The sequence below is a fragment of the Felis catus genome, chromosome B2 (assembly GCF_018350175.1).
Source record: "Felis catus isolate Fca126 chromosome B2, F.catus_Fca126_mat1.0, whole genome shotgun sequence".
Classification (NCBI taxonomy): Eukaryota; Metazoa; Chordata; class Mammalia; order Carnivora; family Felidae; genus Felis; species Felis catus.
In genome coordinates, this window is record NC_058372.1 from 44169957 (window position 1) to 44185151 (window position 15195).

A 15195-nucleotide genomic window follows, 5' to 3' on the forward strand; every position below is an offset into this window, starting at 1 on the left:
AAAACAGGTTTTATTCATACGAGTATCACAGCTGAACTACAAGAGTGATTTGGATTCAGTGCATTTATGTTTAGCTTGAATCTTGCTATTGAATTACCTGAGTTCTCTGCCTTACATTCTGTTACCTGAATGTTCATGCTGGTGGATAGCCAACTTTATTTCTAGAATCTGCTTTCCACGGTAGAGTTGAGAGAAGCTGAGGTATGGTGGGTAATGAACCAGAATTAAAAGTCAAGAGGCCCTGTACTTAATGGTACCAACCATGAGATTCAGTCTATTTAGACAGACTAAGTTACACTCGGGACAACAAACCCCCAAATCCCAGTGGTTTAAAGCAACAAAGCCTTTTTTGTTTTCTTGTCATGTTGCAGGCTCCTCGTGGGCCCTGCTCTGCGTCCTCACTCTCCTCACCCCACAACCCGCTGCCTGGGCAGGCACTCCCAACAATGCCAGTCGCCCCGGCAGCATGAAAAGAACATTTTTCAGGGTCAAGCGTTGGTAATGAAATGCTCCACCCTGGAAATGACAGGTCACTCCTGCTTCCACATTGAGCAGAAGTAGCCTGAGTTTCCAGGGAATGCAATTCTGGTACATGCTCAGGAGGTAGAGACATGGAAAGGCACCACCCTCATAGGGTTGTCATGACAATCAAAGGCTTTCATGTTTATAAAGCATTTGGAAGAGCCCCTGGCACCTTGCTATATGCTGTGTAAGTATTCGCTGCTGCTATCATCACCATCATCATCATTAAACTGAATAAATTCATCATTTTTGGAGGCCATTATCAAGTCAGGGTTCTCCTTATTGAATTGAACTTGGTGAAATGTTTCGTGGGTGTTGTTTCCTTGCTCTCCTTTAGCTACTAGTGCGTGCCCATGTCCCAGTGAGCAGACCCTCACCCGTCTTCAGTACAGACACAGGGCAGCCCCCGGGATACCCCTGCGGCCTCACCTACCTCAAGATGACTTTTTGCAACCCGGCTGGATCCAGAAAGGCCAACCCGGGGGAGCGTGCCAAAGGGAAATGAACCCCAGTAACTTTTAGGTGTTGCACGCTGTGAAGATCCCAGTTCTAAATGTGTTTCGTACAAAAATATTTATCCTTCAAGCTGTAGCACGCAAACAGCAATCTGCATTTATTGCTTTCACATGCCAATTTCCTCCAGCTCCGGCTTTCCTTTGTGTTATATAAACAAATCTCAACCATCTGGACCACAACAAGCCACTCTGAAATATGTGCTCACTCCGTGCAAAAGCATCAAATCAAAATACAATCTCGCGGAATTCTGCCTAACAAGAAATCGGAGTGAACAATTTTCACAAAGCCGTTTTTAAAATGTTCTTTAGGTGTCAGAATAGGATACAGAGGATAGCAGAAATGAACTTATCAGAATATTTATTACTTGGACAAACAGAAACTAGCATAACAAGATCACATCCTACGGTGGTACCTACGTTAATAGCCCAATTTAGTGGTTTCCAAATTACTTCAAAAAGGAAAAGGGCTCAGAAAAACGGTCTCAGACAGGTGGGAAAGCAGAGAAGAGACTGCTGAAAGACTCATACATGACAGTTAGGAAAGCAGAAGCTTTAATTCCTAGCCAGCTAAGGAAATTAAAATGTATGCATTATAAGAACTGCAAGAAACAATCTAAACTGTAGTCCGTCAATATCAAGAAACAATGAACTGGAAAGTAGACTGTGCCAAGAAAGAAAGGGCTCTGCCAAAACAAGTTCCATATATTGCCAACAACCCACCGGCATCTCTGAAATGAATACTAAGCTCCATTTCCGATGTCTTATCTCCCTGATAGAACTCCAGGCTACTGAAGGCATCTTCCAAGGCCAAGTATTTTAGAACATCACCATGGCTAGCCTTGTCCACAGGCAAATATAGGAGTGCTAGAAATGCTTCGTGTTTCTTTTCCCTCTACCTAAAAATATCTCTTCACCAACTTTGCACAGTGCCCAAATTGTCCACCCTTTGGGAGGGAGAATGATCATCAGACTTTGTGACTTAGATTCATGAACTTTGCACGTTGTGGAAAGAATTTCCTGAGAGAGCGGCATACAAAATAAATGAGTTTTATTAAGATAGTGGGAAACAATGGAGGTAAAGGGAAGACTATAAAGGTCTGGAAGTTAAAGAGAAGGAGGTGGCAATGAAGATGAGGGGCCCCAAGGTTCCCAAACACATTTTTTTCTAGTGTCCCGTGATCATGGCTCCTTGCTATTGTTACCTCATCGGTATCTGATCATCTTGCTTTGTCATCCTTAACCATGTGTATGTAGTCAAAACTGAATCTAGATCAGATAATTTGACATCCTATAGACTCTCTTCTTCAAATGGGGCCTATAAAATCGCACCAAGGTAGAAAACTTTCCATCTGATTTAATAAGCCTAATTACGTAGACTTCGGCCAATTACAAAATTCACCTCGTCAGCTATTAAAATATGGTCTAAATAATTTGATAATTTGGTTCCGCTGAACTCCATCTGGTTGATTTCAATTCAATATTTTATCAAGGTCATTTTATTTTTTATTTTTTTTTTTTAATTTTTTTTTTCAACGTTTATTTATTTTTGGGACAGAGAGAGACAGAGCTTGAACGGGGGAGGGGCAGAGAGAGAGGGAGACACAGAATCGGAAACAGGCTCCAGGCTCTGAGCCATCAGCCCAGAGCCTGACGCGGGGCTCGAACTCCCGGACTGCGAGATCATGACCTGGCTGAAGTCGGACGCTTAACCGACTGCGCCACCCAGGCGCCCCTCAAGGTCATTTTAAAACCAAATACTTATGATCAAACTGCAATGTACCAACTTTGTACACAAATTAAATGAAAATATTTTGTAATCTGTGATTCATTCTCCGATTAGAACATCAGCATGGATGTGGGAAAATTCCCATGAACTCTCCCCACGCTTCTGTCTTTCTACATAACCAATCCTGGTTCAGCAGATCAATCATGCTTAAGCACACTCCAAAATAAGATAAGCTCCTCCCTAGGTCTGACTGTTCCAATCTACCAAGAAATATTTAATCAGGAAAGAATCAAAATCCTCATTTGGCCTCTAAGGAAAATCCATCCAATTGTTGATTAATTTAGACAAATAGATGATAGAATGAGAAAACACAGAATCTTGTTTCATAGTTAATGTCAGGTAGGTTTCCGGGGCGGGGCGGGGCGGGGGGGGGGGGGGGAGAGAAATTACTGGCTCTGAGTAAATTACAATCTGTGTTATAAACTGATTATAATCCAAGAGCAAAACTCCCAATTTCTCTCAAAGAGACTATGTGCCATTTTCTTACTTTAAATAGGGGATCACATCTAAGGCCTTGGATTTCAAGCTATTTTTAGCCTATCATTTCAATGTTCAACGCCAAAATAATATCAATATAAAACTATCTTCAAATGGCTTGAAATAATTCCTAGTTGTCCAGGCTATCAGAATTGCTTACAAAACCAATAAAATCCAGAAAAAAAAAGATTTCCAGTAATTGTTTTCAGGCAAAGGAGACTGGAGTTCAGCAATTGGCAAAACAGCCCAAATTTGTAAAATGGCAATCAATAAATCCTACTCTTACGTCTCACACAGAGGCATAAACTTTAGTTTAGGAAAAAGAGTCCCTTCCCCCCAAAAATGTTGCCCATGTTTTACAACATAGTATAATAATTATAATTAGAAATCCACATCCACAGGGAAGGTTTAATCTATTCAGACACCCTACTTGAAAGGTCAGAGAAATCTAAAATGAACTTTGAAAAGATCTCCAAGCAGAATATTTAACTCTGATTTCCAAGAACACTTAATTGAATCAAGCTTGTGTCTTACAATGGGGAGCTTCATTTTCTGGAAGATACTTGTACACAGACAACCTCATTCCCCAATCATTTCAAATCAACCACTTTCGCTTCAGATTCTCACCACCCACATAACATTTCCACCCTGTGTGGTATCACTGGGCAAAGCAAGACACAGAGGACCAGCCAGCTTACCTTCCCAATAACGGCTGCAGGACTCAGGTCACAGCTATTTTGGGAACATTCATCCCACTGCAGGAGGGGCAGGAGTGAAAAAGAGCTTGTGCCGTTTTGAGAAAGGCAAATCATGGTTTTGGCAGAATAGGGAAATAAGAATAGGAAATAGGAATAGGGAATAGAATAGGAAAATAAAACTTTTTTGTTGTAATAACATCTGCTTCCTAAAGGGGTATCTCCTGCAATCGCTACTCCTAACACCACTTGCTCTGTTAGACAGGCATATGGGTCTCCGAGGATGAGATCTGATTCAACATGTACAACCTTGTCACAGTTAGTTGGTCACAGAGTAGGCTTTTCTACTGCTGTGCATGCCCAGAAGAGAGCCAACTACACATTTTCCACAATTTGCAAACCGCAATCACAAATGAGCCACAAGACAGAGACAATGCCACATCTTCCCAGGATTCAGGAGCAGAAAAGGCTTATTACCTTGCTTTCTTCTCCTTCGAACACTGACTGGTGAACATTGCACGCAAACAGTGAGTTGGGGAGGTCGTTGAAGTCAGTGATTGCTTGAAAGGCTTCCTCTGCGAAACACCGAGTTACAGCCCAGTCCCTGTCTATGCAGCAGAGCAAGAAAAGTTCTCCATCTTCCGGGGTATGCCCCTGCTGCCCGAGGCTCCTCATTCCAATAAAGTAAGATTCTCCCCTCATTCCTGAGGACACAAAAATGGACATGTGTTAGAACAGGCATCGATTCCTTAAAACTTGATCGTAAGGCCGAGCTGCCCAGTGTTTCCTAGACGTGGGACCCGGGAACATTACGTAAACTCTCTGAGCCTTTGCTTCCTTATGAGAATCAAATGGACTCAGGAGAGTGCTTTCATAAGTTAGACAATGAATTATATAAAACCACTGCTGCTACTACTAATGACTGTCCTTTATTGAGTTCTAGGAATTGTTCTAAATGATCGACATGCATCAACTAACCTATTCCATCTCCACAAGAGTCTATGAGATTGGCATCAACGTTATCCTTGCTTTACAGACAGGGAAACTGAGGAACAAAGCAAGTGGGTAGCTTTTACTATGCCAATGATGAAATGGCAGGACTAGAATTCAAACCCAGGGAGTTTGGCACCAGAGCTCACTTTCCTACATCATAGAAATGAAGCAGATCAAGATTAGTGCAAGTCTGTACTTAAGGAAGTACAACCTACTTCATCACCACCCGAATCTTGTTTATGGTAACTCTAACAGTTAATAGTTTATCCACAATGAGGACACACACACACACACACACACACATACCTTCTGCCTGGGATGATTACTCTATTTGTGAACCTTGGATTTCGAAAATAAGTACTCTCTTGGTTAATAGATAGATCTATAATAGATCCAATAATAGATCTAATGGTTAGATATAGATATAGATATAGATATAGATATAGATTTCCTTTCCTCATAGTCCCCATCACAAAGCTTTCTCGTATTCATTTTACCTAGCTGTGTTCAATCATTCTATTACTTCCTCATTCCAATGTTCAGATTTTTATCCCACTGCAAATGGTTGGAGAGTTTTATCATTTTCTGATACTGACGCATTGTAGTAGATTTTGTCCGTCTCCCCATATACCCCAAGGATAGGTAGTGTCTACATTTTTCTTTTGTATCTATTTTCATGCCTATCAGGCTCAATGATTAGAAGCCCCAAAGGTGAAATAATTTGTCCGGGGGATGCATGTAAGACTGACTGACACCTACAGTGTGGCTGCTGGGCCATCTTCTGGAAGTGCCATTTTCCCAGTCCCATCACTAAAGGGCCCCAGAGTACATGACAGATGGGTGGGCAACACAGAACATCACTCTGCCCTCATGAGGTTTGTTAGACACAAATTCTGGTCCCCAAACAAGTATGGATGGGTTTCTGCATATGTCTCTCTCGAACTCTGATTAGATCACTCAGGTGATGAGGTTACGTTTTTCTGTTTTTATTTTTCCTAGAAACAAAGGCCAAGTGGGATCCTGATAAGCATCATTCAATGGTAATATAAATAATGCGTTATATATAAAACCTAGGGCCTGGTTGGGACAAGGGCCAAAACTTTAAAATTGTGAGTTAGTAACTCTAAAAGCAGATCGTTGTAATTGTAGTAAGTAAAAATCCTCGTCTATATAAAATAGAACAATTCCTGTATTTTAAAGTTAAAACTCCAATGAATATATTTTCTATATTTAAATTGACAAAGTACTTATTTTATTTTTTTATTTTTATTTATTTTTTTAATGTTTATTTACTTTTGAGAGACAGAGACATAACTCAAGCAGGGGCGGGGCAGAGAAAGAAGGAGACACAGAATCCAAAGCAGGCTCCAGGCTCTGAGCTGTCAACACAGAGCCTTATGTGGGACTCGAACTCACGGACTATGAGATCATGACATGAGCCAAAGTCAGTGCTCAACCGACTGAACCACCCAGGTGCCCTACAAAGTACTTGTTTTAAATAAAAATATTGTATATCTCTTATGCTTTGTTTTATTCTATAATTAATCCAAAATATATGAATATTTGTAATTACAAAAATTTCAGCAAAATACTTATATGTATTTTTTCCTTCATATTCATTTATACTATTGCTTCAAATGTTACTATAATATGCATAATAACCATCATTTATTATTATTAGAGTACTAATTATTTTAATAGTAAGAATAATTAGTAGGGGCATTAAAACAGTATTATTTTCATCAATGGATTATAGGAAAACCTTTTAATAATGAAGTTATAGGCATCCAGTAGCATGAAGTATAGCTACTATGTGTCAATACTGATCTTATTTTTAATCCTGTCCCTCTTATTTAAAATTTTTAAATTAATCAAAATTAATCCCCAAATGTCCCTAAATATTTTCCGAGAATGTTTCAATTACTCTTTTTCCGAAAGAAATAAAAATCCATTGCTGAACAAATGAATTAAATAGACCAAATATTAAGCCTTACTCAGGGCTCATTTTAATCTACTCAAATAGCCTTAACTTCTGTTCTAAGCTGTAACAATACGATTATCTTCAAGAGACTTTATTTTAAGCTCATTACTTTCAGTAAAGATTTAAAAGGTGAATGCATTTTTGGCAAACAACGTATTCTACTTATATGGAGAAATATTTTAGAAGTCAGAGCTCTGAACAAAGGCACCCTGATTTCTCGTGCCAGTTCCATTACTGACTCAACTCATAATTTGGAGAAGTCAATCGATCATTCGACGACTCAGTTTATCTTCATAAAATGAGAACAAGCACATCTCTCTGTTTCCCTCCCTCTGCAGAGGAGGAAGGGGAGGAGGAAATGAAAGGGGAGTGGAGGAAGTGCTCAAAATCAGTACTAACCACTACATAAAAGGATAAGTAATATAAAATACTCTAGAAACACATCATTATGATAATCTCAGAGCAGGACTATTTGGCATCACCACTAACCTTTAGTAAACCCAAATAAACACGAAGGAAGGGAAGCTCTGAAGACCCAAAGAACTCCCCAATACAGAAATATAAAGGCCCTACAGCCTTTCTCTTTTTAAATTAATCTCAAGACTCTGAACTGCTTGTAAAACAAGTTTGAGGCAACAGTTACCTGCAAAGCATAAGAAGATTTACATGTGTCATCCTTATTTCTAAACCTGTGGTTGGTCATCCAAATGATGAGCTGCCTCTTGAGCTGAAGGCAGCTCTTCTGGGAGGGTTTGCCAACCACCCCCCCCACGCCCCCCACGCCCCCCACGCCCCCCACGCCCCATGCATATGGCATCCTTCCTCTGCACATCCTAAGCACACAGCACACAGCCTTCTCTCCCGATCATCGTGCAACATGCCTACTGCTTTACCAGTCTGTATCTCAAACCAGAGCAGGTGTTTTTGACAGGAGAGACTGGCCCGTCTTCACCAGTGAGTCTTTAGCCTGGGTCATAGAGAAAGCCCTCAAAATGATGTTCGACTGAATTAATGAATTCTGTAAGGAGGAGTCATGTTCAAAAAATAACAGACAAGCAAATGAGTTAAAGTGGCCAACTTAAAATACGTACACTAATAATATAGCATTTGCTTCAAATCCATCCACTAATAAGGAGGACAACCTGCTCACTCCAGTGTTAAGGTTTGACTTATAAAATGCAATTGTATACATGAAAGATGGCAAGAACCACTCAAATGATTCCTCTAGCTGAAATGGAAAATCTGCAGGGTCTAATTAAAATCACACTTAACATTTTTTAATTGCACAAGTTCACTCAAGAAAAAAACTGAAAAATTCAGAAAGTATTTTAAAAAGAAAATAAAAGCAAACCATAATCCTACTATCCAGAGAAAATTATACTAACATTTTGGTCTAGTTAGCTGCAGTGGTTTTTTTTTTTTTCACATGTATAATTTCTAAACAAAATTGGGATCCTGCTGTTTCATATCCCGCTTCTTTCTTGAAACGTTTATATAATCAAGAGCAGTTCCCTGTACCATTATATATTCTTTGAAAACACTAATTTTAATAGACACATAGTATCCCAGTGTACAGATCTGTCATGATTTATTTAACCATTCTTCTGTTGTTTGACATTTAGGAAGCATAAACTTCCATCATCATGTGCATCTGGCAAAGGAAAACCACTATCCACTATTAAAATATAAAGGGTCCCCTGGAAGAACCTCAACACTTCCTTACATGCAGAGAAAGGACATCTTTATGAAACGCTAGGAGGGGCCCCAGGATGACACTTGGGTTCCATTCCTTCCGTACATCACGTCCCTTCTGGACTGTGGTTTTTACCTCAGCAAAATGGAGAAACAACATGACTTTGTCTACCCTGTGGTCTCCCATGAATATCAAATGAGATAAAGCATATGAATGTCTTTTGAAGCTTCCAAAATAATATGTGAAGTAAAGCGATTCATTACTCTTGTAGGCTCATCGAGAGCAAGGCGATAGCAAAGGAATCTGGCACTAAGGAGGCGGTTGCCATCTACTACTGCTAAGTATGTGGACACATGAATGTCCAGGAGGGTTAAGCCCATAGTATTTAAAAAAATTTTTTATGAATATAATTTATTGTCAAATTAGCTTACCTACCACACACAGTGCTCATCCCACAAGTTCCTCCTCAATGCCCATCATCCATGTTCCCTTCTCCTCCACCCCCCCACCACCCATCCACCATCAGTTTTTTCTCTGTATTTAAGAGTCTCTTATGGTTTGCCTCCATCCCTCTCTGTTTGTAACTTATTTCCCCCCTCCCCTTCCCCCATGGTCTTCTGTCAAGTTTCTCAAGATCCACAGATGAGTGAAAACGTATGATATCTGTCCTTCTCTGACTGACTTATTTCATTCAGCATAATACCTTCCAGTTCCATCCATGTTGCTGCAAATGGCAGAATTTGATTCTTTCTCATTGCCAAGTAGTATTCCATTGTATATATAAACCACAATTTCTTTATCCATTCATTAGTTGATGGACATTTAGGCTCTTTCCATAATTTGGCTATTGTGGAAAGTGCTGCTCTAAACATTGGGGTACAAGTGCCCCTATGCATCAGCATTCCTGTATGCTTTGGATAAATTCCTAGCAGTGCTATTGCTGGGTCATAGGGTAGCTCTATTTTAATTTTTTGAGGAACCTCCACACCGTTTTCCAGAGTGGCTGCACCAGTTTGCATTCCACCAACAGTGCAAGAGGGTTCCCGTTTCTCCACATCCTCGCCAGCATCTGTAGTTTCCTGAGTTGTTCATTTTAGCCACTCTGACCGGTGTAAGGTGGTATCTCAGTGTGGCTTTGATTTGTATTTCCCTGATGAGGAGTGACATGGAGCATGTTTTCACATGTCTGTTAAGTCCATAGTATTAAACTGAGAGATGAAGAGAGGTGGTGCTCCATTATTTGCTACAAGTGTGGTTGGAGACTCCAGGAGGAGGGAAAGAGGATTGTAAAGCAAAAGAGACCAGTTAAGATAAAAACAAAACAAAATAAAAACCCAAAAAATCCTGTCCCTCCCAAACACCACTAACAATGCACTAATGGTTATATATAGTCTTACCAAGTTGGTAGCAATGAGAACATAAATGCTTGAATTTGACTTGTTTTAATGAAGGAGGAAGCCCAAAGACAGGACGATTTTCAACTCTTTCATTACTTTGCTATAATGTGGAAATGATTTCATCCAAGATCCTCCGAAGACCCTACAGCACTTATTAATTAAACATTAAAAGACCTGAAATAAAGAGGGTATAGTTCCTCCTATGAACACTGAAACTTAAAGATGCCCTTTCAGTATCAAAGAATTAGCAACTGAATAGATGTTTGTTGCACAAATAAGTGAACAAATTCTCTCTCCCCCAATAAACAAGAATAATGTACACATTGCTAGGCTTCTGTACAAGGAATTAATCTTTCCCAAACTCCCTACTTTTCATTCCTAGCAAACATGTATTGGGCACAATTAAACTCAGGAGAAGGGACCTCAAGGAGTCATCTGATTCTGTTGGATATCATTATTGTCACAGTGTTATCAATACGCAGGAGATTCAGATCACTAAATTCAGAATTCTAAAAAAAAAAAAAATCTACCTTTCTGGGAATGGGATATATCTCATGCAAATGGGGAGCCATGCATTTGTTCATAGGATTTCTGGTCTAGAAAGTCTAATATAAGTCTGGATATAGAAGGAGGGGATAATTCTAAATAATCCATGAGAACAGCAAAGAGGGTAAAAAAAAAAAAAAGATTGTAAACCACCATGGAAACGCTCATTTTCATACTAGCTTCACTATCAAGTAAATTCATCCCATCAATAGTTTGAGGTATGTATGTCCTATAAGAAAGGCTAATAGCACTTTGGAAGGGTTAGGGTGGTGATATTCTCATCTTGAGTCCCCTCAACATGGAGAGAACATCACGGCCAATTCTGAGTACCACTCACTACAGAAAAACTAGACGTCTTTCTAAGGAGATGATTCAGTCTCATCAAGGGACCAAAAATCATGTCATCTAAAAAACAGGGGCATGGGAAAACATAGCCTACGAAAGCACACGAAAGGAGTCTTGAGTGGAATCATAGTTGTCTTCAATTTTCAAAAGAGGAAATAGAATTTTTGTGTGTGATACTAAGAAGTCAAACCAGGGAAAAAGAATTCAATTTAATAAAAGGTACCATGGATCTGTCAACAATTCACATTAAAACAGAAATGTCCTGCCTCATGTCTTAGTAGGAACTTGTATCAGTGACAGCCAGTGAGTAAGCTCCATAGAGCAGGTGACAAATATCAGGCAGGATGTCACAGAGGGAATCCAAGGACCAGTGGACTGGCTGGCTGGCATTTCCATTAAGGTCTCTTCTTACCTTGAGATTTTTATCTTTCCATGATTAGCAGAAAATCTGAGGGGTGCCAATGTGGCTCAGTTGGTTGAGCATCCGACTCTTGATTTCGGCTCAGGTCATGATCTCATTGTTCGTGGGATCAAGCCCTATGTTGGGGTCTGCATTGACAGGGAGGAGCATGCTTGGGATTCTCTCTCTCCCTTTCTCTCTGCCCTTCCTCCACGCTCTTCTCTCTCTCTCTCTTTCTTTCTCAAAATAAATAAGTAAACTTTAAAAAAGAAGAGGGGAGCCTGGGTGACTCAGTTGGTTAAGTACCCAACTCTTGACTTCAGCTCAGGTCATGATGATTTCATGGTTCATGGGATTGAGCCTCTTGTCGAGCTCCATATGCTACTTGGGATTCTCTCTCCCTCTCTCTCCGTCTCTCCCTATGCATGCACTCTCTTTCTCACTCACTCTTTCCCTCTCAAAATTAATTAATAAATTTATAAAACTTTATAAAAAGAAAAAGAAAAAGAAAATCTGCCAAAGAGGTAACTGTTTATCTTTGGGTTTAAAGATACTCAAGAAAAGGAAATTTATAACCTTTCCCAAAAGCTTTCTCCAGTGTTGAAACCTTTAATGTGATACTCATATCCACCTAAAATTTTCATTTTCCAGGTTACTCAAACTAGAAAGTGAGATTTTTTAAAATAGTAAATAATGATTCATTAAGGAAGAAAAATAAGCCAACACTTAAATAAAGCAACTTAAGTTTGGGTTTATTTCTCCTTAGACAAAAGAATGTTAAAGATTTAACTTGTCTGCTTTTTAAATGAAGAACAGGAATCTAAAACTTTTTGCAATAAGAGCAATAAACAGGAAAAAAAAAAAGCCTGATCCCATCTTATGGCCAGCTGAGGAGGATAAATAAGTAAACAGGATAAATGAAAATGATTAAGGAATAATTCACTTTGACTTAAAGTTCAATTTTGATTGATAAACAATCAAATGGATTATGGGAGGTTTGTTAGTTTGGAAGAACTTAAAAATGACAATGCCAACTTGACTGCTAATGAGAATAACTAAGAATGCAATGTTGAATTAATAAGTAATACAGAAGAAATGTCTATAGTTATTATTTTAAGTTGAACATAAGGTTAAATGAATCCAGTTCAAATTTTTAAAGACTAGAAAACTTTAATTTTTACAGCATTTAAAATCCCTTTGGCTCTACAATTGATTCTTTAATGATAGCTGAGACAAAATAAGCTTATTAGAAGAAAACTTTTATGTGAATAACAAGAATTATTTTAAATTAAATAATACCCTCAGCTATCACTTTTGGTCTGGCCTAAGGGATAAGGTCCTTTTGATGTCCTTTTGGTATTTTAATATCTAGATCCTCTTAGGGATAAACCAGGCCTTTTGCTCATTTTTGTCCATCTTAAAGAGAGATTGAAGTATATTAGTAACAACAAACCATTTCAGCCACCCTGACATACAAAGGAGAAACATGATATTCTTAGGCTGTGCTCCACTGAAACCCATTAGAGCTCTTTTTGAAATATAATGGAACCTATTTAATTCAGCTGCAGAATTTTCACACCTGCTGAGTTGTGTGAACCTCATGCTATTCTTGACACCAATTGGGGTCAGTCTTGAAAGAATCAGGAACATGCAGTTTTTCCACTCATGGTTTTCAAAGGAAGTTAGCCACATTCCTTGGTCATGGCTCCCTTCAGGATTCCTTCTGGAGCCACTGTTCCACCTTAAGCTCTCACAAGAACATCATTCAATTAATTCGGTTCCCTAAGGAAGCACCTTCTTATGAATTTTGATGAACTGGCAGGGGGCAAGGGGTGGCGGTGGAGTTGTTTCCATCCTCTCCTTTCGTACTGGATTCCATAGGAGTGATGGGACTAACTACCTTGACCAGAATAATGTGCGTGCTTCTGCAGGCTTTTAACACCCATGATCCCCCAGGAAGCTTTGTGAATCCTGAATATTCTTCCAGTGGGGAAAATAAAGAGGGAAAGAAGAACCTCAAATTTGCTCAGGGTCAGATAGGGCATTTGTATTCCACTCCCACAACCCTAACTGACATCATCAAGAAAATGCGTTTCAAATGGCTTGTTTGCAAGAGAAGAGTCAAGTAGAGAAAACACCATCTTTTATAAAAGGTTAGAGGGTTGAGGAGGTTGTTCTTAAAGACAGGAAAATTGGGGCACCTAGGTGGCTCCGTCGGTTAAGCAGCCAACTCTTGGTTTCGGCTCAGGTCATGATCTCACAGAATTATGAGATTGAGCCCTGTGTCGGGCTCTGTGCTGACAATGCAGAGCTTGCTTGGGATGGTTTGTCTCCCTCTCTCTCAGCCCCTCCCCCACTTCTGCTCGTGCTCTCTCTCTCAAAGTATGTAAACATTTTTTAAAAAGACAGGAAAATCTATTTCTATAAAGAATGACCTACAATAAACCATACACTTATTAAACAAAACAAGCAATATTAGAACACATCACTCAAAAGACAAGAGCTTTGGTCATTGTATTAATCAAGGTCCCAGTAGGAAACAGATGGCATGCTCAAATTGGATAATTTGAAAAGAGTTTAATAAAGCAGCTGTTTACAGATGTGTGGGCAGGGTATATGGAAACCACAACACACAGTACAAAATCTGGGCTCACACTATCCCTAGACCTGAAGTGGTAAGAAGAGGGGAGGGGTTTTCAGAATGGGGACACCCAAGGAATTCAAAGAGTAGACCTTTGGTTGAGAGGTATAGCCAATCCACAGTGGCACCACAAAGAGTGAACCAGAGGGATAAATGTCTCCATCTTGCTCTCTGCCTGTGAGCCACTGGCACCTTCCATTGGCCAAACCCAGGTGCAGACCAGAGGGTAAGGGAGCTGTGATACTGAGTATACGGCTCAGCCACTGGGGGCACAGCACACAGTGGAAAAGGGTGGGAAGAGAGGTTTGTGGGATCAAGTGAAGAAATCAAATATAGTCTTTATAATTTGGTGGTAGTCTAAATGTTTCATAGGTTAACTTCAAAAGAACTTGGTTTAAGAATTTTGTTTTAATTTTTAAAAGTTTTTACGTTTATGTATTTATTAGAGAAGGAGAGAAAGACAGAGAGAGAACAGGAGAGAGAGAGAATCCTAAGCAGGCTCTGCACTGTCAACATGGAGCCCAATGTAGGGCTCGAACTCACAAACAATGAGATCATGACCTGAGCCCAAGTCGGATGTTTAACTGACTGAGCCACCCAGATGCCCCTGATCTGGAAAGTCTTAAACTGGATACAAAAGGAAGGGGCAATCCCAAAGAAGCCCCCGAGAATGGCAGAAGGCAATGTCTGCACCACTGTGGACTATGTATTTTGGAGCCTGGTGTGGAGGCAGAAGCCCTTCTTTTCATTTTGCTGTCAGAGGAAACTCACAGAAAGCCCCAAGCCTCTGGATGAGCCTAGCAATTATATGCAAAAGAACTTTTCACAGGAGGATAACACTTCAAAAGTGAGCAGCAAAGCAGGTGAAGGTTGCTATGGTAGCTAAAGTCAGATTTATCCTGTCATCTTTCACCTTCTGCTTTCTGAGCACGGAGGAGAAACAGAGTGAAAAGGATCTAGAGCAGAGAGTGAGAGATGGGGCACCTCCCCTCTGAGAAAATCCAGCCAAGAAGGGTTGGAGTTATTCAGACCTTCTAGTAAGAAAGAAAAGCCAGACAGGAAGGCTGCTGGGGTGGGGGGGGGGGGGGGGGAGGTGGGAGAGGGTAGGGAGCTTTCCTGTTGCTAATAACTTTCTTGTCCCACCCTCCTTCCCATAAAAACCTTCCATTTTGTGCAACTCTTTGGAGCTCCCCTCTACTAGCCA

The 15195-nt window shown here is 40.0% G+C and overlaps 1 protein-coding gene across 4 annotated transcripts in view; it reads right to left on the reverse strand.

The window, feature by feature from the left end:
- RCAN2 (regulator of calcineurin 2) overlaps nucleotides 1–15195 on the reverse strand; it is a 274052-nt gene that overhangs the window by 226980 nt on the left and 31877 nt on the right. For all 4 annotated transcript variants that reach the window (XM_045057621.1, XM_045057620.1, XM_023254041.2 and 1 more), the window contains exon 2: nucleotides 4473–4699. In XM_045057621.1, the coding sequence (XP_044913556.1) occupies nucleotides 4473–4697 (225 nt within the window). In that variant the 5' untranslated portion in view covers nucleotides 4698–4699. The remainder of the gene's footprint in view (nucleotides 1–4472; nucleotides 4700–15195) is intronic.